Source organism: Gymnoscopelus microlampas, assembly GCF_963454915.1.
Source record: "Gymnoscopelus microlampas genome assembly, chromosome: 4".
Classification (NCBI taxonomy): Eukaryota; Metazoa; Chordata; class Actinopteri; order Myctophiformes; family Myctophidae; genus Gymnoscopelus; species Gymnoscopelus microlampas.
Genome location: NC_139941.1, coordinates 10,688,397 through 10,711,881, shown reverse-complemented (window position 1 = coordinate 10,711,881; position 23,485 = coordinate 10,688,397). Strand labels below are relative to the sequence as shown.

The 23,485-nt window shown below is 44.8% G+C and overlaps 1 protein-coding gene across 3 annotated transcripts; it reads left to right on the top strand.

Annotated features, from left to right (window-relative positions):
• On the top strand, positions 1-23,485 carry prkg2 (protein kinase cGMP-dependent 2; the record flags this gene model as incomplete). 3 transcript variants are annotated; one of them, XM_084054304.1, is made up of 19 exons in its annotated part: positions 1-321; positions 757-956; positions 2,345-2,511; positions 3,324-3,437; positions 5,100-5,205; positions 6,134-6,197; positions 7,986-8,063; positions 10,040-10,134; positions 10,933-11,001; positions 15,149-15,247; positions 17,957-18,107; positions 19,006-19,142; positions 20,323-20,412; positions 20,828-20,969; positions 21,085-21,248; positions 21,986-22,108; positions 22,228-22,290; positions 22,609-22,675; positions 23,390-23,485. In XM_084054304.1, 19 exons carry the CDS (start codon positions 1-3, stop codon positions 23,483-23,485), a joined length of 2,346 nt encoding a protein of 781 aa, XP_083910430.1. The 3 variants fall into 3 exon arrangements, with proteins under 3 accessions (XP_083910430.1, XP_083910429.1, XP_083910428.1); XM_084054303.1 differs by having other exon boundaries at positions 1-327; XM_084054302.1 differs by having other exon boundaries at positions 1-342.

The window sequence follows — 23,485 nt, the reverse complement described above, 5'->3', positions numbered from 1 at the left end:
ATGGGGAACGGCTCCGTCAAGTCCAAGTGTTTAAAACAAACGGACGCCGCGTCCAACGGGAGGGCCCTCAAAGAGCCGTCCCAAGCCGCCCGACCCAAGAGCCCCCCGTCCCCCCCGGACGCCCTGAGAGCCAGACTGGAGGAGACGGAGAGGGAGGGCAAGAGGAGAGACGAGGAGCTCCGCGCCAAGGACCGCCAGATCAAGGGTCTCCAGGAGCAGCTGGCCAGGCAGACGCGGATGCTGGCCGAGCTCAGCGAGGAGCTGCAGGTCAAGTGCATCCAGCTCAACAAGCTGCAGGAGCAGCTGAAGAGCCAGGCCACCATGGCCCCGCCGCCACCACCGGTAGGTCTGGAGCGGTTATATAACAATTACATGATTTGCGTGGTCGTCAGCATCGTTTCCATTTGTATGAATTCATCTGTTGGAAGAATGTTCATACGTTTTCAAACATAAAAAAAAAATAGTGGAATTATCAGATCTACAAGCTATGCGATGCGACACCTTGTTTCCACTATATGTATGTATATACAGTATTATGTACATATACATTATTTATTTTGCTACAAGTTTAATATCGTCAGTCAATTTCTTTGTATGTTGAAGTTATTTATTTTTCATATCTGTCCTGTGCAATGTTTGTTTGCAAAGACGCCAAAAACGCAATTACTCGTATATGACAAGTAACGGTCAAGTAAAATGTCATGATGGTGATAGCCCTACCCCTCAGCCCCGGCAGTGGGGTTTGAACCGGGCCAGGCGGCGGCGGTGGTGCGGGCTCCCTCGCTGAAAGGTAGCGGCAGGAACGGCTCCAACCTCGGGGGTCCAGTCAAGGAGACCCTCAACAGGAGGAAAGGGGCCAAGGCAGGCGTGTCGGCGGAGCCCAGCTCCAGGACCTACGACTCCAGCTGCCTGCCCAGGTTCTCCTTTGAGGAGGCACGCGTACCCAAGGACGCAAGGTGAGATTATTTGATTTGATTTCAGCTTTTGAGCTCTAGTTTTTAGCTGACAAGAGGACTTTTTGTGTGATGTTGTTCATGGATTGGAACGCTGGTCTGCCGTGTAACAAATCAAGCATCTAGAGCTCTGGCTGGTCTGCTCTGCTACACTGATACCCTGTTTTGATTTTCCAAATTTAGTCCATGGTTAGAAAGTTAACAACAGTAACCCTTTCGTCCCTATTCTGGGAATTCTTGGAATGTCATAATAGGCGAACATTCATATCGAATCTACTAGCTCACAACGCTTTGCAACAGCAAATAGATTTGGTGTAGAGGGGGGGGGAAATGAGGGGGTCCAAGTACAGACCCCTGGGGGACTCCGGTCAACAAATTGTATAGGACTTAAAATGCCACCAGTCAGTGCTCATATATTCCACCAGAGGAATGACTTGCAATACAGGATGTGTTTTGGCAAAGAGGACCTTTTCATCATGTGTAATTTCTTGGTGTTCTTCAGATCGTAGGCAACACCCCTTATGAATACATCCAATCCCCTCACTTGAGCTTGTAGGTGGGCTATTTTATCTGAATGTTGGCTTATTATGACATGCTCAGAATAGTGATGCTAGGGTTCATGTGGGTAACAGATGCAAGTGATTTGGTGGATGAGCCTATCCGGTACCCTCTCATGCACATAAGGCCTGTTGAAACAGTACAAGCATCCTTTGCAAATGACACTGACTGTTGCATGCCTGATAATGTACAGTACAATAAGGCTGCAAGATTTAGTGGGAATGACAAAGCTACACCTCGAGAGGAAACAAGTACATGAGAACAAGTAATGAGGATACCTCTGCTAGTAAGCTAGCATCAAGAAGATACAAGTAGAGTGAAGTGCTAGGGGGTGAGGTGGAGTCTGAAGAGGTGAGTGCTAGGGGTGGAGTCTGAAGAGGTGAGTGCTAGGGGTTGAGGTGGAGTCTGAAGAGGTGAGTGCTAGGGGGTGAGGTGGAGTCTGAAGAGGTGAGTGCTAGGGGGTGAGGTGGGGTCTGAAAAGGTGAGTGCTAGGGGGTGAGGTGGATTCTGAAGAGGTGAGTGCTAGGGGGTGAGGTGGATTCTGAAGAGGTGAGTGCTAGGGGGTGAGGTGGATTCTGAAGAGGTGAGTGCTAGGGGGTGAGGTGGATTCTGAAGAGGTGAGTGCTAGGGGGTGAGGTGGGGTCTGAAGAGGTGAGTGCTAGGGGGTGAGATGGAGTCTGAAGAGGTGAGTGCTTGGGGGTGAGGTTGAGTTTAGACTCTAAACGATTACCTCTAAACTTAAAGGATCCCAACCCTACTTAAAAGATGGTTTTGGTCTAGGTCCTAGGACTAGTCTGGGGAGTGCTAATGTTTACCTTCACGGTGTGTGACAGTGTGAAGAGGCTGCTGACGGACGCCCTGAACAAGAACCAGTATCTGAAGAGGCTGGAGCTGCAGCAGATCAAAGACATGGTGGAGTGCATGTATGAGAGGACCTACCAGCAGGGGGACTACGTCACCAAGCAGGGAGAGCCTGGCAACCATCTGTATGTGCTGGCAGGTACGAACAGTGTTGTAAAAATGCTTTTTTACAAGTAAATATACCGCATTCAAAATCTTAAGTCACAGCACAAAACCATTAGCATCATTTTATTGTACTGCAATTATTGACCATTAACTACCTGTTCGAAAATAGCAGATCTGCATGTGATCACATTCAATGGGGGTCTGTGGCCTAATGCATATCAAACTGGGGGTCTTTGAAATTCAAAAGTTTGAGAATCACTTTTGTAATGCATTATTTAGGTCAATAAGCCCCATTCTTAACCCCACTTAAGACTCCTGGGCAGCCCATTGAATGTAAGGTATTACAGTATGCGTGGGGAGACCCTGAACGTTTTAGGGAATTGACCACTTGACCATTGACCAATATACTTATCATCACCCTTTTCAAGGGTCTGTAGTACTTGGCCCCCTCCTTTTCTCCTCTACACCAAATGTCTTGATGCTGAAAATAGCCGATCTACAAGCTCATGACATGACACATTGCGAGCTTGTACATCGGCCATTTTCACCAAATGTCCGCCTATTAGGTCACCGGTAAGCTGAGGATAGGAATGCTAGGGTTCATGTGATTAAGAGTCCAAATCAACACCAACATTAACAAAGATGCAACGACATATTCCTCATTGTATTCTTTTGATAAGTTGATGTCTATACATTCAGGCCCATCCATGCAGGAGCATGTGTCCTACTACTGACATGCAGAAGCAATAGGTTTACGTTTAGGTATTTAGGTTAATAGAAGAATTGAGGAGCAGGTTTGGGAACCCCTGATGTAAACTTTTGATTGTCCTTGTTTCATGCTTACAGATGGAAAGCTGGACGTGTTTCAGAACTGCAAACTGCTAACTTCGATAAATGTGTGGACCACGTTTGGCGAACTGGCCATCCTGTATAACTGCACAAGAACAGCGTCTGTCCGAGGTAAACAGCTCTTGATTATCATAGTTACTGCGCCCAGCAGTTGTGTTAACATTTTACTTAAGTAAAAGCAGCAAGAGCACAATGAAGAAATACTGTTACAAGTGAAAGTCCTGTATTCAACATTTGATCTGAGTAAAAGTGCAAAAGTCTTGGCATCAAAATATACTTAGAGTACCAAAAGTAAAAGCACCTCGAAATTTGACTTAAGATTACTTTCCACCACTGCTATATGACCTTTACAAAGACCCTAGTTAACCCCTGACCTCTGACAACAGCTGGATTCACTAGTGCACGTTTGCTGTGTGCCAGTTATACATCAAGAGACACAAATAGAATTAAGTCTGATTTATACGTTGTCGTACAACTGTGTGGCTTATATTACTGAAAGTAACCAATCTACAAGCTTGAAGATCGGCTATTTATTTATTTATTTTACAAAGCAAAACCCAACTAATAAGCATCATGAAATGATGAGTTGTCGATACGTTGGTCTCCTGCCCTGAACATTAAGGTCAAGTAAGCGTACCCTCTAACCCCACCATACCCCTGAGGGCCACCAGCCAATTACTAGTCAACATATACAAATATGTCCTTCACAGACCCCGGGCCGGGGACAAAGAGCACTCTCACATACATGGTATGTGCCTTCCAAATGCCAATGAGGTGACGACAAACCAGAGGGCAAGGCTATGGGACGCGATGTAAAGCCTTTGTAAACACGCCCCCGCCGAAGCTTGTTTGCTTCTCTCTAATGACATATCTGATTCTCATGCTTCTTGCTATCTGGTTGTAGACATATGGCAGGGTGGCACTGTATAGTGTCAGAGGGGGTTTGTTTGTTTGTTTTCAACCACAAATATTTTTTCCCACAAAAAAAAGGTCAAAAGATTTAAAGACATTTTCAAATTACTTCTTAAAATGTATCCAATTTTTGTAGCCAATTTTTCGCCCAGTGCCAAATGCCTAAGCTTGTAATCCTGGGCGCAACTCTCCCTCTGCCAGCTTCGAGAGAGCCCCGAACTGAGCTCATGCCTCCTTCAATGCATGAGGAATGAGCAGGCCGCTTCTTATCACCTGACAGGGGGGAGTGTCCCCGGTAGGACGTAACGCGTGGAAGGAACACGTTATTCGTACCAGTTCCTTTCCCCTCCATCAGGCGCCCCGGTTGACCAGGAGGAGGTAGTATAGAGAACTGGATTACTGCATGTTTTTGTGAGGGTACCTACCCTAGGGGACACGGGGAGAACATGCAAACTCCACACAGAAAGGCCCTTTCGCCAACCCCACCTACGGTATGGGCACTGATGATGCGGAGGAGGGAACACGCCCCCAGCGCCCACAGTGTCCCCGGCGGGTATCGAACCCAGGACCAGGACCTTCTAACTGTGAGGCGACAGCGCTACCGACTGCGCCAAAATTCTAAAATATTTCGAAATAATCCCACCCTCATAATAATCCCGCAGTGGGCACAGGAGGTAAGGCGGCAGCTTGGAAATCAGAAGGTCACTGGTTAAATAGCCTCCTGTGTGTGAACAGGTGAATGAATGTAAAGCGCTATATTATGCACGCTATATGCACCATTTACCATTTTCAAGTAAAACATCAGAGTTCTTCCCCCACCGGTATGCTCTCTGATGCATGTTGTTGTTGCTGTACTTGCAGTGGTCAACAAAGCGAGGACATGGGCTCTGGACCGCGAGGTGTTCCAGAACATCATGAGGAGGACGGCCGAGACCCGCCAGGAGCAGTACCGAAACTTCCTGCGAAGGTTCGTCAAAGCCAAATGTATAGACACAGGCTGTGAGCTATTTTTGGCACGCTTTATGCCCTCACGTGATAAATCCAGCTTTATACAACAGTCTTATTATCACAATGGGTCATTTGTGGATAAGTGATTGTGCCTGCGACCGAGCAGCTTATATAAAAGTTATCTCTGCCAGGCAGGAAGGCGGAGATTATGTTTTTGCCGCTGTGCGTGTCTGTTTCAGTGTCACATACTGATCAACTAAATAATAACTAAATTGATTCCATTGAAACACAGGCTCTTTTTGTTCCACATTTCCTGAAACGTATACGGTTTTGAGCATACACGGTTTTCACCCAACAGAAACTATTATGTTTTATACCTCTTTTCAGGCTGAAACCATACCCAAATATGGAGTCGTACATCATAGATAGACAGAGAATAGATGACTGACGTCATAGAATGGACACATGAAGTCCACGCTGTGATACACTGTGTGCCTCAGTCGGTAGAGCACTTGCCTTTCAACCACAAGGTCATGGGTTAGATCCCGGGCACCGCCAACTCAGCGTATGAGTAGCACGGTTTGTGTGTAATACTCGCCTTTCGACCACAAGGTCATGGGTTCGACCCTGGGCACCGCCAACTCAGCGTATGAGTAGCACGGTTTGTGTGTGGCAAGTCATGCTGTAAGTACTGGGAGCTGGTGGTAGGTTTTGTGCTCCACCTCAGCAATCCATCTCTCTGGGGTCTAGCACAATGCGAAACGGGGATAGACTCCCGCGCTCTGGCTGATACCGGCAATAAGCCTCTCCGAACTACTTACTTAATTACATTGCCAAATAAGCTGAATAACTGGATCCATTGTCAGTGTCTATTTGTATTTATAAACAAACTATAACATACAAGATGTCGATGACTATAATGTGTTTTGGATGTTGGTTTTCTGCAGTGTATCACTCTTGGCTAATCTACCAGAGGACAAGCTGAGCAAAATCGTGGACTGCCTGGAAGTGGTAAGTTGTCTGTGTTACATACAGTACAGTAGTAAAAGCATGATGTGTTGTAGATACATCTTCGTAATTATTTGAATTCATTATTTTTCTTTTCTTTTTATTTTTATTTTTACAAATCACCTGTATTTCATCATACAAGAGTGTGGGTGAGTTATGGCCATTTGAAGTGCAGTGCTGTATCCCCCTATACGTGCAGTTTAGTTTAGTTTAAACAGACCCTTTGCTAGTGTTTGTGCCACATTTGGTGCCACTGGGGGCTCCTGGTAGCAGTAAGCTTGCTTGTACAACATGGCTCCTGGGGGCCCCTGACACACGTGACACAGTAAGCTGAGTTGTACAACGTGGCCCCTTGTGTGACTCTTCTCATGGCAGACCCCTGAACTGTGTCTGTGCCGAGGTTGGTACAGATTGGAGCAACGGGGTGCCTTGACAATGCGTGGCTTCTGTCTAACCTGGGGATCCCCGGTCGTACAACGTGGCCCCCAGTGTGACTATTCTCATGGCAGACCCCTGAACTGTGTTTGTGACAAGTTTGGTGCGGATCGGAGCAACCAAACGTCCAGACGTTCACCGTTGGTCCACCCACTCTCTAAGCAATTTTAATATAAGAAGGATATTTAATCAATGAAAAACATTAACAAGAGCTTGTGACTAAATAATAACTACTTTGGATCACCTGGAACACATGGTTCCTTATTCCATTTCCTGAAAAGTAACAGTTTTGGACATGGCAAGGTTTCCGCCCGACAACGACGATATACTATTACCGAGTGTCAGCATGTTTTCTCTTCCTCCAGTCGGAAAGCCCTCACAAATTACCCTGTTGATGAACGGCTCTGATGTTGTTCCTGTCACTGCTCACTCCCAGATACTGTTACCATTAGTATTTGACCAAGGTCCCCGAAAGAGTTTATTCAAACAGGAGACGAGTGATTTGTTAAAGATGTGTGACTGACAGGGTGTGTGTGTGTGTGTGTGTGTGTGTGTGTGTGTGTGTGTGTGTGTGTGTGTGTGCGTGTGCGTGTGTGTGTGTGTTATACTTCCAAATGTCCCCACAAGAATTTGAGAAAATACACATTGTGATGATAATGTTCCTGGTCCTCAGAAGAGAAATTGTTGTTTTATGGTTAAATAAGATTTGGGGAGTTAGGTTAGGTTTAGGTTTAGAATGCACAATAGAAGATCTACAAGCTCACTGCGACACATCGTGATCTTGTAGAAAAGATATTTGCGTCGTGTGGCAGCCGCGTACACAGTATAACTCAGTTTATAGTGTTAGGGGTATAAAATAAATATGATCAACTAGCAGTTGTAGATAGACAACTATCACTCGTCTCCTGTTTGAATAACATGTCCCACAACACATACATAAACAGTCTATCCCCAGTATGGTGGGAGCAGCAGGGACAGCACTGGTCTTGGAGTGCTCTGAGCGGCTCACTGCTGCTCTGCCCAGCCAGGAGAGAAAAAGTGAAGTAGACACAATCGTTCCTCATTTCTGGCAGCTTGTTTGTCAACCACCTATTAATTTCAGACAAATACATAATTTAGTCGCTCAATCTTGATTCATTTTACATCCACAGACCATAGCTGCTTTTTCTGAGGCCGATTCTACAAATGCCTTCGAAATGGCCATAGCCAACGTTAAAATCTAAAATGACTGATGCTTTCACGGTTTTGATGGGTCAATGCATTTTGCGTCGTGAGCAAGCATCGACGCTGCTGGTGAGAACCCAGCGTAACGCTTTCATCTCTTCTGACTTGCGTCTCCTCTGCACCTTCCTCCAGGAATACTACGACAAAGGAGAGTACGTTATCCGAGAGGGGGAGGAGGGCAGCACCTTCTATTTCATCTCACAGGGAAAGGTAAACGCGTCCTCTCACATCAATAACACACTCTGAGCCACTAACAAGACACAGACACTGTGCGCTTGTAGATCGGCTATTTTCACAATGTTTGCCTTTTTCTTACGTAATATTTGTCCACTTTGGTATTAAAAAGGTCTTAAAAGTCCTTAAATTGTCACTTTAGAAAGATGCAGATACCCTGTATACACTTATACTGTATCTTGGTTTGTTTACTGTTGAGTGAGAAAACAATGTTGCACATTAAGCTAATCAGCTGGGGACCCCCCAAAATAATTTGGGGACCCCCAGTTTTGGAACCACTGCACTGAGTCTATAGACCACTGGTTACTATTTTCGACAAATGTTGACAAATCTTCCCTGGCACAGAATCTTTTCAAATGGGGGGCCAAATGCATATCAATCTGGGGGTCCGTGACATGAACACGTTACAATATAGACCTCGAGTTTCTCTCCTTTTGAATACTGTAAACCTTCCCTGCCATCCAGGGCCCATGCTCTACCCCCCTCTTCATAGTTTGGGCAAAGGGAGGTGGATGTCAGCTATGACTCACCCTGTGGGAGTCAGCACAACCCCACCCACCCACCCACCCGCCTGTGTGTCTGTCTTGTCTGGTAATGTCAGCAACCCGACACCGGTGGGGGGGAGGGGGGGGGGGGGGGGGTGAAGGGGGGGCAGTGAGGGGAGATGGAGATAGCCGGCAGCTCAACCTCAGGGGACTCTTAACTGCCATTAGCAGCCTGTGTGAGATAACAGCTCTTCAGCTAAACCAAAGCCCAGACACAATTGTTGGGGGGGTAGGCGGAGGCTAATACAGGAAATGCCCCCCCCCCCCCCCATCTATCCCTCACCCTCTGACCGTAGAGTGAATAAAATCTACTGGTGCTCAGCCACCCACAGAGAACATACACTACAGTGGCCACTGGCGAGGACGAAGAGAATGCTTGGTTGATACAAACGTTAGTCATTGTGGGCAAGTCCCTTAACACCTATATAGCATCCCTCTTCTGGGAATGTCATAATAGGACAGCAGCGTTCGGTGAACATACAGCACAACTACAACGAGCGTTGAGCTTTCAGATCTGTGGTTTTCGCCAAAAGGATTTGACAGTGTAGAGGAGAATCCTGGGGAACCCTGGTCAACAAAGTACAGCGTCTCTGTCGGGAGGAAACCTCATAATATGTCCAAAACTGTAGCAGATCTACAAGCTCGGATCTGCTACTTTTGATGCTTTTGTTTGACACTGTAGTATGTGTAAGGCGTTAATTTACAAGAAAACACAAAAAGTTAGAATATTGAGATTGATTGATTGATGTACTTTATTTAGTAAGACATGAGAACAACAGTACATGGAAGCACAAATTCACAATACGAGGACTACTAAACTGGAAGACTCATAAAAGCACTGGGCTTGTTTCAAATGAGTTAAGATAAGAGGTTTCTGCCCGACAGCAAATATATGGGGCTTAATTGTTGTTGTTTATTTATTTTTGTTTTTTTATTCAGAACCATATGACACAGATGTTAGGCTTAAAATACGGACGCGTTTCGGCACGTCGGCCTTCCTCAGCGTTTCGAAACGCTGAGGAAGGCCGACGTGCCGAAACGCGTCCGTTTCTCTAGATAGACTCTCTTCAGTTATGTTCATCTTTAAGATTAAATCAAGAACATAACTGAAGAGAGTGCGGATAATCCTTTGTTTATGTATTACCAAGAATCTGCACCCAGTTAATCCCAAGAGACTTCTTCTCTTGGGATTCCCAGTAGAGCGCGCCTTCTCCTGACGGTATTATCCGGTAGGAGAGCTGCCTTCACAGATGTTAGGCTCACACACGTATTACCGACTTGAGTTCTGTCAAAATCCTACACATTGGAAAGTATTTAGGTGATAACTGCTGATCTAAACGGACACGGGTCCATTTGTTGCATTCCGGGAGTTTCTTTGAACGGTGTGTGAACCTGAACTGTGTGCAGGTGAAAGTGACGCAGAGCACAGAGACACAGGTGCTTCCCCAGATCATCAACACGCTGCACAAAGGCGACTACTTCGGAGAGAAGGCCCTCATAAGGTACCCGACACCCATACTGTATAGTGTCTGACCTTGATACGTTCCATTTGTGCACTTTCAGAGTTAAGTCAAGCTCAAAGATTTGCTCTGCACTTTCACAGGTAATCTGTTCCCGTTACAGAAAAGAAAGCCTCTTTATTATACCACTTAAGCCGTGTTTTATATTTTGTCGTACGATGGTGTAGCGTGGTGAAAATTGCCGATCTTACAAGCTCACAACGATAAGCGTGTAGATCTGCAATTTTTGTTTTTAGCGGCGCCAGCCGCTCTACACTTGACCGTGTGTGTTTGTCCCTCCGTCTGTCCGAGCACGGCCTCAACAGCTGCAGCTGCTTGCAACACAAAGATCAGTTTCACTAATTAAACACAAACAGGACACAGTGCAACACATGCGCCACTTAAAGACATGCACACACAAAATAATCACAACTTTTCATCAATGAAAAACTATTCTAACAAAAAAAAATCTTAAGTATGTCTTAATAGAATAGAATATTCAAGAACCACTGCTCTAGACAGTATTCAAGATGAATCTGTGTGTAACAATAATCCTGTTCATATATGGGATGAAATCACTTTATTTGAATTACATTTTATTTAAAAGATGGCAACGTTAATGAGTTAATGACACATGTGAATTAAGTGATATATCAGATTCAGAGCACTCTATGACATCAACCAGAGCACTCTGACATCGGAGCAGATATAGCTTCTATATCTGCCGTTTTCGGGCAAGCAACACAGTTGTACGATGAAGTAGGACTCAGACTTAACATATAAACATTTCATGTCTTCCAGTGATGACGTCAGATCAGCCAATATCATTGCTGATGAGAACGGAGTGGAGTGCCTTGTGATTGATCGAGAGTGAGTATCCTTTTCTTTGTTTCTTAGTTATTTCTTAGGCTATACTTGACAGGTACAGCGTAAAATGGTGACTGGTGAATGGTGTATTTATATCGCCTTATATTCCAAAGCACTTTACATTCACCAATTCATGCACACATTCACACACGGACGGCAGAGGAAACCATTGCAAGGCACCAACCGGCTCATCGGGGGTGGTTGGGGGTTTAGTGTCTTGCTCAAGGACACTTCGACAGAGACTTAGATCAAACCGGGAACCTTCTGATTCCCTTCCGATTCCTCATGCAGCCGCTCTACCTCCTCAGCTACTGCCACCTCTGTGGAGAGATAGGAAATATGGAGAGATAGAGAGAGTAATGGGAATCAAACTGGGGACTTGCTGAACAATGAAGGAGGAAATCATCGCAAAATGCGATGGTTGCAGCTTGTTTGGTACTCTTAGTATCCGGGTAGCTCAGTCGGTAGAGCACTCGCCTTTCGAGTAGCATGGCTTGTGTGTGACAAGTCATGCGGTAAGTACTGGGAGCTGATGGTAGGTGTTGCGCTCCCCCTCAGCAATACATCTCTCAGGGGGTCTGAAACGGGGATATAATCCCGCGCTCTGGCTGATACAGACAATAAGCCTCTCTGACCGACGTACTTACTTAGACAGTATTCAACACAGCTGTGACAGCCGAACTCTTCACACTTTTCCTGATCTCTCCCTGAAAGTTCCCTGAAAGCTCACAGCTTCCCCCCCTATTCGGGCCTGATTAGTCTTTGTTTGAAATGACACCATTTCACACCTGGCACCATTTCACACCCGGCGACTGTTACAATTTCTCCATGAAAAGGTTTGGATTTCCCACTGATTTACCCATGAATTGCCAATGGCAGGCCCTTTGAAATTCTAAAATATTGCAACAAAGGTTCTTTTTTCCATTTCCTGAAAATGTTCGGTTTTGGACGTACTGTAGAAGACAGTGACGATATGAGCTTACTGGCATCCTTGCTGTCTTTCTTTGTTAATTTGCCTCAAATATAACCGTTTTCCAAAACAGCAGTTGTGCTGTTTTCTGGCCATTAGGAACAAAAGTCAAGACAAATCGCGTTAGAGAAAGATTGAAAGAGGAAGCGCAATATTAATTGACTTTTGTCCAGAACACCGTCTCATATTTCTCAATCAAAAGCGTTTGTGGAGGCCCAGTGTACTTGTCCTCTTCAGCAAGTTGACACCGTGACAAGACTCAAACTATTTTCAAGTGGAGAAAGTGTGTGTGTGTGTGTGTGTGTGTGTGTGTGTGTGTGTGTGTGTGTGTGTGTGTGTGTGTGTGTGTGTGTGTGTGTGTGTGTGTGTGTGTGTGTGTGTGTGTGTGTGTGTGTGTGTGTGTGTGTGTGTGTGTGTGTGTGTGTGTCACAGTAGTAGTGATGTCATAGTAGTAGTGATGTCAGCTCAATATCCAGACACGGGCGAGCAGCCTCATAGGTGCCGTGCTTGTGTTCGCCGGCCACAGGAATGGAGCAGGGATCTTCCCTAAGGGGTCCTCAGATTTACTACAAGGGGGGCCCGCCACATCTTTGTATGATAGGAATCTTTTTTTTTTTTTTTACATGAACCACATGAACCCTAGCCCTATTCTGAGGGGAACATTAGCCGAAAATAGCAGATCTACAAGCTCACAGCGCCTCGTGTCTATTTTCGAAAGAGGTTTCGTAAAAAGTAATTAAATTGTAACTTTATAAATGTGCAGATACCCTGTATACACTTATATTGTATGTTAGTTTGTTTACTGTTGAATGAGAAAGCAATGTTGCACATTAAGCTGATCATCTGGGGACCCCCAGTTTGGGAACCACTGCTCTACACCAAATATTTTTTCCAGAAATCGCTGATCAACAAGCTCACAATACCTCTCATTATGACGTGTCGTGAGCTTGTACATCAGCTATTTTCGCGGAACTTTTGGCCGAGAATAGGAATGCTAGGGTACATACAGTGGGTACTCTGACAACAGGTACAACAGGTATTCTCAACGGGCATAGTGTGCATAAAGTTTTATTTTGTTACTGATTTATTATTTTTCAAAGAGAGGGCTAGTAAATTAATGAACTATGATGTGTTTTTTACATTCTTACATACGTCATCATGCAATTACGTCATAACATACTTTAGCATTTATATGGTATATTTTCATTTTAAACAACCAGTAAATGAAGATGATATGGAGGTACTTTTAGTGTTTGTGTTATATTCTACCCTCTTGCTTCATCCCTCTCTGTGCTGTTACAGGTGTCTTTTGGAGGGCGTTAATGATGAAGAAAAGTATAAGCGAGTTGTATTCTGCAAGCATCAACCAGATTTGACGAACTGCAGCACGTTAGTGACCCGTATATTCGACATGAATGATACAGTCAAAGAGGCGGCCAGAGTGAGGACCGTGGATTACCGTTCAGTTTTGAAGGCCATTATGATAAATGCGATTAAACCAGTGATTGACACGTATGGACAAGAGAATCACGGGCTCCACCCCGAAGACCTTGAAAGGGATCTGTACACAGCCGCTGATAAGTTCAGCACAAACGCCTCTCGGCTCCCTCGAGCCCCAGAATGTTCCCGTCCGTGCGGCTCCTTGCCCACCGACGCTGTGTACGACTGCGTTTCCTGTGAAGAGAACGATTCCTGTGGATTACCTGTGGACTGCCCCCTCGAGGACACCGAGGTCACGGAATACAAGAGCATCCAGATTTGGTGCAACTTGTCGTTCACTCTGCCTCAGAACGTCACTCTGCCCCCGAACCTCCAGCTGGTCTGGAAGTTTGCGGCGGGGCTGAACACCACACGGGTGGGCCGGTTTAAGACGGTGACCGCCGGGACGGACGCCCTCTATTCCATCCCCGTGGCCGGCGATCACCACCAGGGCACCTACCAGTGTGATATCTTCGACGAGAACTCCGACAAGGCAAGCTCCATCTTCAGGCTGTACTGGTACCTCGCGGTGACGCCCAAGGACGTGCGGGGCCACGAAGCGATGCAAGAGCTGTTCGACCTGTCCATGCTGCCCGAAGGGAGGCTGGTCGCCCCCCAGGCCCGCCCGAACCCCTACCCCTCACCCGCCCTCCTCACGGTCTCCATGACCTCCGTGCTGCTGCTCGTGTTCCTGTGCGCCGGGGCCGTGTATTGGTTCGCGGCGGTAAGGGTGAAGACGGCCGATGGCGAACGGGACGATGGAGATTTGCGGTGCTCGGTTAATAGCGACGCCGTGTCGTCATCCGTGTCGTCATCCTCCAACGAGTCTTCTCTTTGAGCCGGCAAAAATATTCAAAAAATAGCAGATGTACAAGCTTGTAGTGCGGCACGAAGTGACGCGCTGTGAGCTTTTATATCTGCTATTTTTGAATAGCCAACGCAAAAATCTAAAATGACACATGTGTATACTGTATGCTTTTGTGGTTTTAATGGGCTAGGTGAACGCTGGGAGCCGGCTCTCAAAGCTGAAGAGTCTACGTTTTTTGTTTGTTTGTTTGTTTGTTTGTTTCTTTAATGTAAAAGAACACAAGAGGAAGAATAGAATAGATTGTATGTCTGTCTGGCTTGTTTGGTAATAATGGTAACCGGCCCACTGATCTACTTCAAACTGAGCGTGTGTATCACAGAGGACCCGAGGGTGTGCTGTGGGCGGTTGTGGAAATTCGGTCAGACCAATGGTTGTCCAGAACCGAAAATCCAAATAACTCTGTCCGTCCCTCTGAGTTCCATGTATGAGTTCCAGTGGGTCCCCAGCAAAAGTAGTTAATATAGCATCACAATCATTTTAACCACTTCAACTATTATTTTATACTCTGGCTTTTCAAAAATAGCAGATATACAAGCTCATTGCGCGTAACTTTGTGCCACGCTATGAGCTTGTAGATCTGCTATTTTTGAAAAATATTGACAATTATATACAGTGTATATATATATATATATATACGTATTTTGAAAGCAATTGTTTTTACTATAATCTTTGCTTCTTGGGGTCCCTGGAACAAAATAGAGGTGGGGGCCCGCGGCCAAATCCATGTATAATTTTGACATGAAAAGGTTTGAGCACCACTGATATGATGAGGTCTTGATGGGTTATACTGCTGTGTTTAGAGTTGACGTACTACGTTGCTGTTGTTCTTACAGGACATTTGACCAGACCGTGGGGACCTTCAGTGAGCTGCAGAAGTATCTTCAGGGTTATGTGGCCAATCTGGACCGTGATGACAAGAAGAGACACGCCAAGTAGGTCTTCAGACAGGGCTGGAGAAGTAGCCAAGTACAATTACTCAAGTACTTTGTACTTTGTACTCCACTACAATTATTTGAAAACTTTAGTTACAAAGTTACTTTGTAAATGTATATAATTGTTATTACAACACGTACATTAACCAATTAAAGGAGCAGTTCACCACAAACATTCTTTTCTATCAATTACACACCACACATTCATGGAGATTTTTTTGTTTTTGTCGCATTCCTAAGCCAATAATTTGGTAACCGGCGGACTCTCCGGTAGGAGACTCAATGGAGGCTCTTTGACTCTCCTACCGGAGACATTAGCATCTTTCCGCCGGTCGTCAAATTATTGGCTTAGGAATGCGATAAAAACCAAAAAAAATCCATGAATTCAAAGCCTCATGGGGTGTGTAATGGATTGAAAATAAGTCATATTTGGGTGAACTACTCCTTTAAGCCCTATTTGGTACTTCATCTATTTGAACGGAATCTATGAACTCAATGTATGGCGATGCAACACTGTCTGAGCTTGTAGATCTGTTCTGAAAGATTTTAGTACTTTTACTTTGGTACTGTATATAATTTTTTATACATTTTAGAATACAGGCCTTTTAACTATTTGTATGTTGTGATATTGCTACTTTTATTTAAGTAAAAACAGAGTAGTTCTTCCACTGAGTGATGGATGAAAGGTCAGATCAAACTGTTCTCCATACACTATGGAAGAAGTATGGTTGGGTTATATCAGTATTATTCTTTATATCCAGGCAACATAATCATCACTGATGGGCAGAAGATGAATGCTCTATTTATTTTATAATTCGTCATACAGTATGACAATATTGTACAAAAGTAGGGAAAATAGCCGACGTACTAGCTCAGTGGTTCTCAAACTTTTACATTTCAACAACCCATCTTAACTCTGACAGTGTACAAATGGAACCAAATGGACCCGATAGGGTCCATTTGGTTCCATTTGTACACTGTCAGAGTTACAGACTTGTAAGGGTCAATTTAGAGCCCCATTAAGGAACCCGGAGAGTCCCTGGACCACACTTTTAGAACCACTGTACTTGGCACCTGTCTGCATTGGCTATTTTTGGAAACATTTAGACCTTTTCCACCTCCAATGACATTGGCCCAAAATAGGGACGCCAGGTTGAAAGTGGTTAAGTCTGTATTCATATTAGTCTTTATGATATTGAACCAATGGAAAGTATTAACAAGAGCTTGTGACTAAATAATAACTAGTTACTGTACATTGGATCCATTGGAATGTGTTTTGCACCCTGTCCGTCCGTCCGTCCGTCCGTCTGTCTGTGAACAGCTAATCTCCTGCACCGTAGGCCCAATAGACGTGAAACTGTGCACACACTTCTGCCACAAATTGTTCACCTCGGCCTGTTATAGCGCCACCAGGAGGCAGATTTTTGCAAAACACATTCTCTGATATTACTCTACACACAGTATCTCTAGAGTCATGTGATCAAGACGGGTCTGCCCGGTTTTTCATATTCCATCCTGATTGGCTTCTAAAGTTTGCGGGAGTGGCCAGTTTGGAAGAAAATGCCTCAAACCATGAACGCGGCGTGCGATTGCCGTGAAACTTTGCACGCACATTGCCACTAGGCCGAGAAAGAAATGCCACCCTACATTTTTTGAATCAGGCTCATGGTGGCGTTATAACAAGCTGATTTGTGTTTTTACCTATAACCGATCGGCGTGAAACAAAACGCCTCAAATCATGAATGCAGCGATTCCACTCACCTCTATAAAGACTTAATTCCGAACTTTGCTGGCCCACAATAAAGTGCTCCTGTGCTCCGAGGAGCACAGGAGCACTTTTTCCAGTTATTTATATTTTTGAAACGAGTCGTTCGGACACAAAGTACTGTTCTCTGCTCTGACACCCGAGCTTCACTTCCTTATGATGCTTCTTTCCTTTCAAACGTCTCATATCGTTGCTGTCGGGCAGAAACCTCTTGTATCCATATTCTAACTTTTTGTGTTGTTTCGTAAATGAATGCCCTACTTGATCATACTGCAGCGTCACACAAAAGCATTAAAAGTAGCAGATCTGCAAGCTCGAAACGCAGCACAAAGCAATGCGTTATAAGCTTGTAGATCTGCTACTTTTGCTGTTTTATTATATCCACTACAATTATTTGACAAATAATTGTTACTTTGCAATAAAAGTTATGTTACAGGTTGACATTATCATTACAAACATGCATTAACCACTTAAGCCCTATTTTATACTTTGGCTGTTAAAAAAATAGCAGATCTATGACAATACTTTTGTTCCTTTACAGTAAACATTTTAATACATGCCTTATACTGACTTGTAAGTTATATTCTTTATAATGGTATTGCTACTTTTTTTAATTAATATTGTCCAATCTGTATGGTAGAGTATGTTGATACAGTACGGTTGTATTTTGCCTCTCTGCTCTTCTATTGACACATTTAGATCGTGTCAAAGATCATGTCTCTCCTAGACACAGGATCTGACACGAATTCTGACCTGATGGTCAAGATTCAATGTATCCCCTGAGCAAGCAGGCAGGCTCTATTAGCTCAATGGTAAAAATGTCAGCACTTGTGCTGGAAACCGGGTTCAAAGCTGGGGTAGAAGAGGAAAGTTGCATCGTGCAGCTTTAAGTAAAAACTAAAAATCTTCTATTGCTTCCACCACCGTCCCTGTCGTGTCCCCAGGAGATCGGTGTCACGCCAGCAGAGCCACCTCCTGTCCCCAGATGTCCTCCAGCTGAAGGACAAAGTGTCGTCCATCCCTGCCTCCATGCCCTTCGAGAGCCTGGAGGTCATCTCCACTCTGGGCGTCGGGGGCTTTGGCAGAGTGGAGCTGGTGAGACCCCCCAACAACACTTTGACCCATTGAGACCTGAAGCCGATTCTACACGTCTCCTAAATCTCAACAGTATTCTGAAAAACATATGTTTCTATATCAGTGGTGCTCAATCTTTTTCATGTCAAGGACCCCCAAAATTATATGTATTTGGCCGCGGACCCCCATCAAAATATGTTGTTCCAGGGACCCCCCCCCCAGAAGCAAAGATTTGACTTAAAAATGTTCGCTTTAAAAATATATATATTCAGAAGATTTGCACACATTTTCACGATTTTTCTGAAATAGCAGATCTACAAGCTTGTAGCGTGGCACTCGGTGCCGCGCTATGAGCTTGTAGATCTGCTATTTTTGAATAGCCCAAAGTATAAAATAATGCTCTTTAGCTCAAATCTAAAAATGACACAGTTCCAGGTCTTAATGGGTTAAAAGCATTCTCTCCGTTGTTCTAAAACTTCTTCATGTCAAGGCCCCCCCCCCCCCCCCAAATGTATATGTATTTGGCACCCCCCCGTCTGAAAATAATTTCTGTCAGGGACCCCCCCCCCCATACAAGATTTTTGTTGCTTAAATGATTCAAAAAATATTGTCTGGGTTTGGAAAATAGCAGATCTGCAAGCTCTTGTGAGCGTGTAGATCAGTTGTTTTCAAATCGCTGATTTAAAAAGCTACATTTTGAATGCTATATTTGTGTCTAGATATAACCCCCCTCAAGGACCCCACTTTGAGAACCACAGGGCTGGAACAGCGGAGAAAATCTCTGCCTACAAAAAGATACTGATACCGTCCAATATGAAGAAGTGTGTGCGTGTGTGTGTGTGTGTGTGTGTGTGTGTGTGTGTGTGTGTGTGCGTGCGTGCGCGTGCGTGTGTGTGTGTGTGCGTGCGTGCGCGCGCAGGTGAAGGTGAAAAACGAGGACATCACGTTTGCCTTGAAGGTGATGAAGAAGAAGCACATTGTGGACAACAAGCAGGAGGAACACATCCACTCAGAGAGGAAGATCCTGGCTGAGGTCCACTGTCCCTTCATCGTCAGGTCAGCCATGACCTGTCTGCATAGTGCAGGCTATTTTGTAGAGGGATGTACAGTATACTGTTGTATACTCTATTGTTTGTCATTGATGGGGCTTTTTTGAGTGGTGCCAACCACTCCTACATTTGACTGTGTGTGTGTGTGTGTGTGTGTGTGTGTGTGTGTGTGTGTGTGTGTGTGTGTGTGTGTGTGTGTGTGTGTGTGTGTGTGTGTGTGTGTGTGTGTGTGTGTGTGTGTGTGTGTGTGTGTGTGTGCGTGCGTGCGTGCGTGCGTGCGTGCGTGCGTGCGTGCGTGCGTGCGTGTGTCTGTCCGTCCGTATGTTCGAGCCCGGCCTCAACAGCTGCAGCTGATTGCAACACGAGGATGCAACCAGTTACACTAATTCACTCATCAAAGGCACCACTCTCTTCACACTGGGTGTGATTTTTGTCACTGTATTTGAAGGTCGTATGTGGTTAACAATTCAACGTCGGGTCATAAATGACCGGGTTGTCAGTCACAGCCACTAGGATCAAACGTGAGATTGATGAGCGGCGCTCCTCTCCAAAAGTTAAACTATCTGTAGCTTGAAGCACCCAGGAGGGCGCTCTGCCAAAAAAACAATGGAACGCTAAGAGCGCTGAAGGGTGATTCTCAGAGCTGGGAAGAGGAGCGCCCCAACCTGATGAAGTATAGTGTCCGTAGCAGGCCAATTCGTGTTTTGATGAGACCACAGGTGGCCTCGAGCATCGTAACTGACCAGAACGGCCCTGAGAATATAGCAGAAAAAAAAGAACTAGACAACAAGATCGGCTATTTTCTGCCAAGATATTTAGTTTCGAGTGAAAAGTTTATTGGGTTTAAAGTTTAAATGAAACCCTTAAACCGCATAGAAAAAGCTAAGTTTAAAAAAAAATACCAGTGTAGGTGTGGACAGGGCCTTGGTTATTATCACATTCAAAAGACTCGAAACGGGGGTGCTACGTTGAGTAGTCTGTGAGCTGCCTTCTGTTGACAGCAGGGAGGTTATTAATACAGAACATACGTTAAGTGATGAATGATGAAGTATTATAGGTGTATCTACCTATAATATTTCCAGCACCTTCACCAGCTGCAACATTAAAGTGATGAACACTATGAATGCATTATACAATGGTAGAAATGTGACTATGAGTTTAACTTTGTCATTTATTTCTGTCCGTAGGTTGTACCGTACATTCAAGGACAACAAGTATGTGTACATGCTGCTAGAGGCCTGCTTGGGAGGGGAGATCTGGAGTCTGCTCAGAGACAGGTAGAGCTGGGTTACAAAGCTACTGTATACGCTGAACTATTATAATAATCTCTGTCTCAGAGGCTGAAAAAATATTCCTTGGCCAAGTCCTAATATGCGATTTCCCCACTGGGCCTTCAAATACTCTTTAATCTTAAAATAACAAATAACCGAAAATAGGCTATCGACAAGCTTACAACACGTCACGCTGCGACTTGTTGTAAGCTTGTAGTTAGCCTATTTTAATCAACTTGAATCTATGCTAATCAACTTGAATCCATGCTAATGTCTATGTACTGTTCACAGTGAAATCCTCAGTGTTCATTTAATTCTGAGAGTATATAAATTGAACTAAATGGACTCTCTCTCCATTCTTGAGAACCACTGCTCCTAAAGGTTGATCACTCATAGCTGTGGTTCATTGTCTGGCCTGCAGGGGGAGTTTTGACGAGCCCACTGCTAAGTTCTGTGTGGCGTGCGTGACGGAGGCCTTCGACTACCTGCACCGCAACAGCGTCATCTATAGAGACCTGAAACCTGAGAACCTCATGCTGGATGCTGAGGGCTACATCAAACTGGTGAGAACGTAGCCATTCATGAAAGCACCGTGGATGAAATGCAGTATGCAGTAAATGTGACTGCAACGATATCCAGTATGGTGTGGTGTGGTATTGATTCTGTGATCATTCCCAGGTTGACTTTGGCTTTGCCAAGAAGATCAAAGGCGGTCAGAAGACGTGGACGTTCTGCGGGACGCCAGAGTACGTGGCCCCGGAGATCATCCTCAACAAGGGCCACAGCTTCAGCGTGGACTTCTGGTCTCTGGGCATCCTGGTCTTTGAGCTCCTCACTGGCAGGTCTGTCTGTCTGTCTGCCTGTCTGTCTGTCTGTCTATCTGTCTGTTTTTATGTCTGTTTTTATGTCTCTGTTTTTATATCTTTATGTCTTTTTATGTCTGTTTTTATGACTTCTATTTATGAAGTGCTTGTCGTACATTGGAAACACTGCTACACCAGTGGGTTTCAAAGTGGGGTCCAGGTACCCTCATGGTTCCTTGAGGGGGGTTCCAAATGGCCCCTTACCAGCGTGTAACTCTGAGAGTGTACAAATGGAACCAAATGGACCCTTACGGGTCCATTTGGTTCCATTTGTACACTCTCAGAGTTATGAGGGCCCTTGAAATTTAAATGTTTGAGAACCACTGTGTTACACTAAATGGAACAGAGCCATTAGTATGATTGGTAACACTTGTGAAGGAAGTAAGGACTCATTGGACTCGGTAGAGAACCCCTGTGAAAATTCCCCCTAGTTTCAGAATTTAGGTTGAAGCCCCGAGTTTGAAATCACTGTAAACCAAGCGCTCATCATCAATATGGCCGTACAGTAGTAGATGATACTGGAGCTGTAAAGAGTGGTACTGCCTGAAGGTCAATTTTTTTCTCAGTCAGGCTCTATTAGCTTCGTGGTAAAGCAATGTCCGCAATTGTGCAGGAGACCCTGTTTCAAATCCAGGGTAGAACAGTAAAGCTATAGAGGGGTAGCGTTGAAGTTCCACTGTCCATTCACCCTTTTCTTCTCTCTTAACGTTCCACAGTCCTCCGTTCTCAGGCAGTGACCAGATGATGACGTACACCTTCATCCTGAAAGGCATCGAGAAGATGGACTTCCCCAAGAAGGTCACCAAGAGACCAGAGGACCTCATACGAAAGCTGTGCAGGTACGGAGCCACTTGGGAAAATGGCAGCTCGTGACTCCAGCATGCAACACAGTTTAAATCAGGCTTATTAGGTTACGTTTATGTAGAAATCATCACTCTAACGAACGTCTGCTTTACAGACGAAACCCTGCCGAGCGTCTAGGCAACCTGAAGAATGGAATCACTGACATCAAGAAGCACAGGTGAGGAGGATCCATTGTATAACATTATAATAATTATAAAACATATCCACTAAAACCTAATTATTATTATTATTATTACCTAATTATTGAGAATTTATCATTCTCTACACTAAATCTCATATCCAAAAATAGCAGATCTACAAGCTCACAACACGGGCGAATGTTCCCTCCCTAGGATGCTAGGGTTCAAGTGGTGTGCACACACGCACGCACGCACACGCACACACACACACACACACACACACACACACACACACACACACACACACACAAACTGTACAATGTAATGTAATGACATTATTTTAAATGTATCCAAAGGTGGTTTAATGGTTTCAACTGGGAGGGACTGAAGGTCAGGTCTTTAGCATCTCCACTGAAAAGAGAGGTAAGTCAAGGCAAATCCTCAGTGTTCATTTGTGGATGAAAGTAACCAAATGGACCTGTACATGTGTCCACTCTTGGAGCAAATGGATGAATTAACACTGTCTATTTTACTGTACTGTATATCAGTGATTCCCAAACTGGGGGGGGGGTCTCTATTTTTGGGAGGTCACAGCCTGAAAAGTGTGGGAACCCTTGCTGTGTATCATGTAAAACAAGTGACTGAATCCATTAGCAATTATATTTCCAATTCTCCCCTGCTGCTCCCAATGCGGTTGAATTGGGTGGTTTAATTTGTACCCTGTGGGTACAAATTAAACTCTCCAGGATGGATTGGCTGCATTGAAGCAGACATGACTGTTGGATAGGTTGACACAAGCCACTCCCCTTGTTGGTCGCAGCAAAGCAAAAAGGTTGTTGACACATTGGTGGAGGTTTGGCTTGTGTCGTTTTCTTGCCACGATGCAGCTCCTAATGTTGGTGAGATATCTTCAATAGTTGCTCTGTTGATGTTGAAATTAATCATCCAAAAATAGTCTCCTCACCGACTTCACGTTGCACGTTGAAACGGCTCTCAAAGTCAGTCTTTCAGCACAAAAACCAACACAATCAAAGAGGATTCTGACAATATATAGCATCACAAAACCCTGATTGATTGATTGTTTGATTGATTGATTATTTGGTTAGTAATGATTTTGCGTTTCCTACTCCACTGCAGCTTAAAGGCCCTACAGACCACAGCTACTTTGACAAATACCCTGCTGATGAACAAACGCCTCCTGATGAGCTGTCTGGATGGGACGCCGACTTCTGA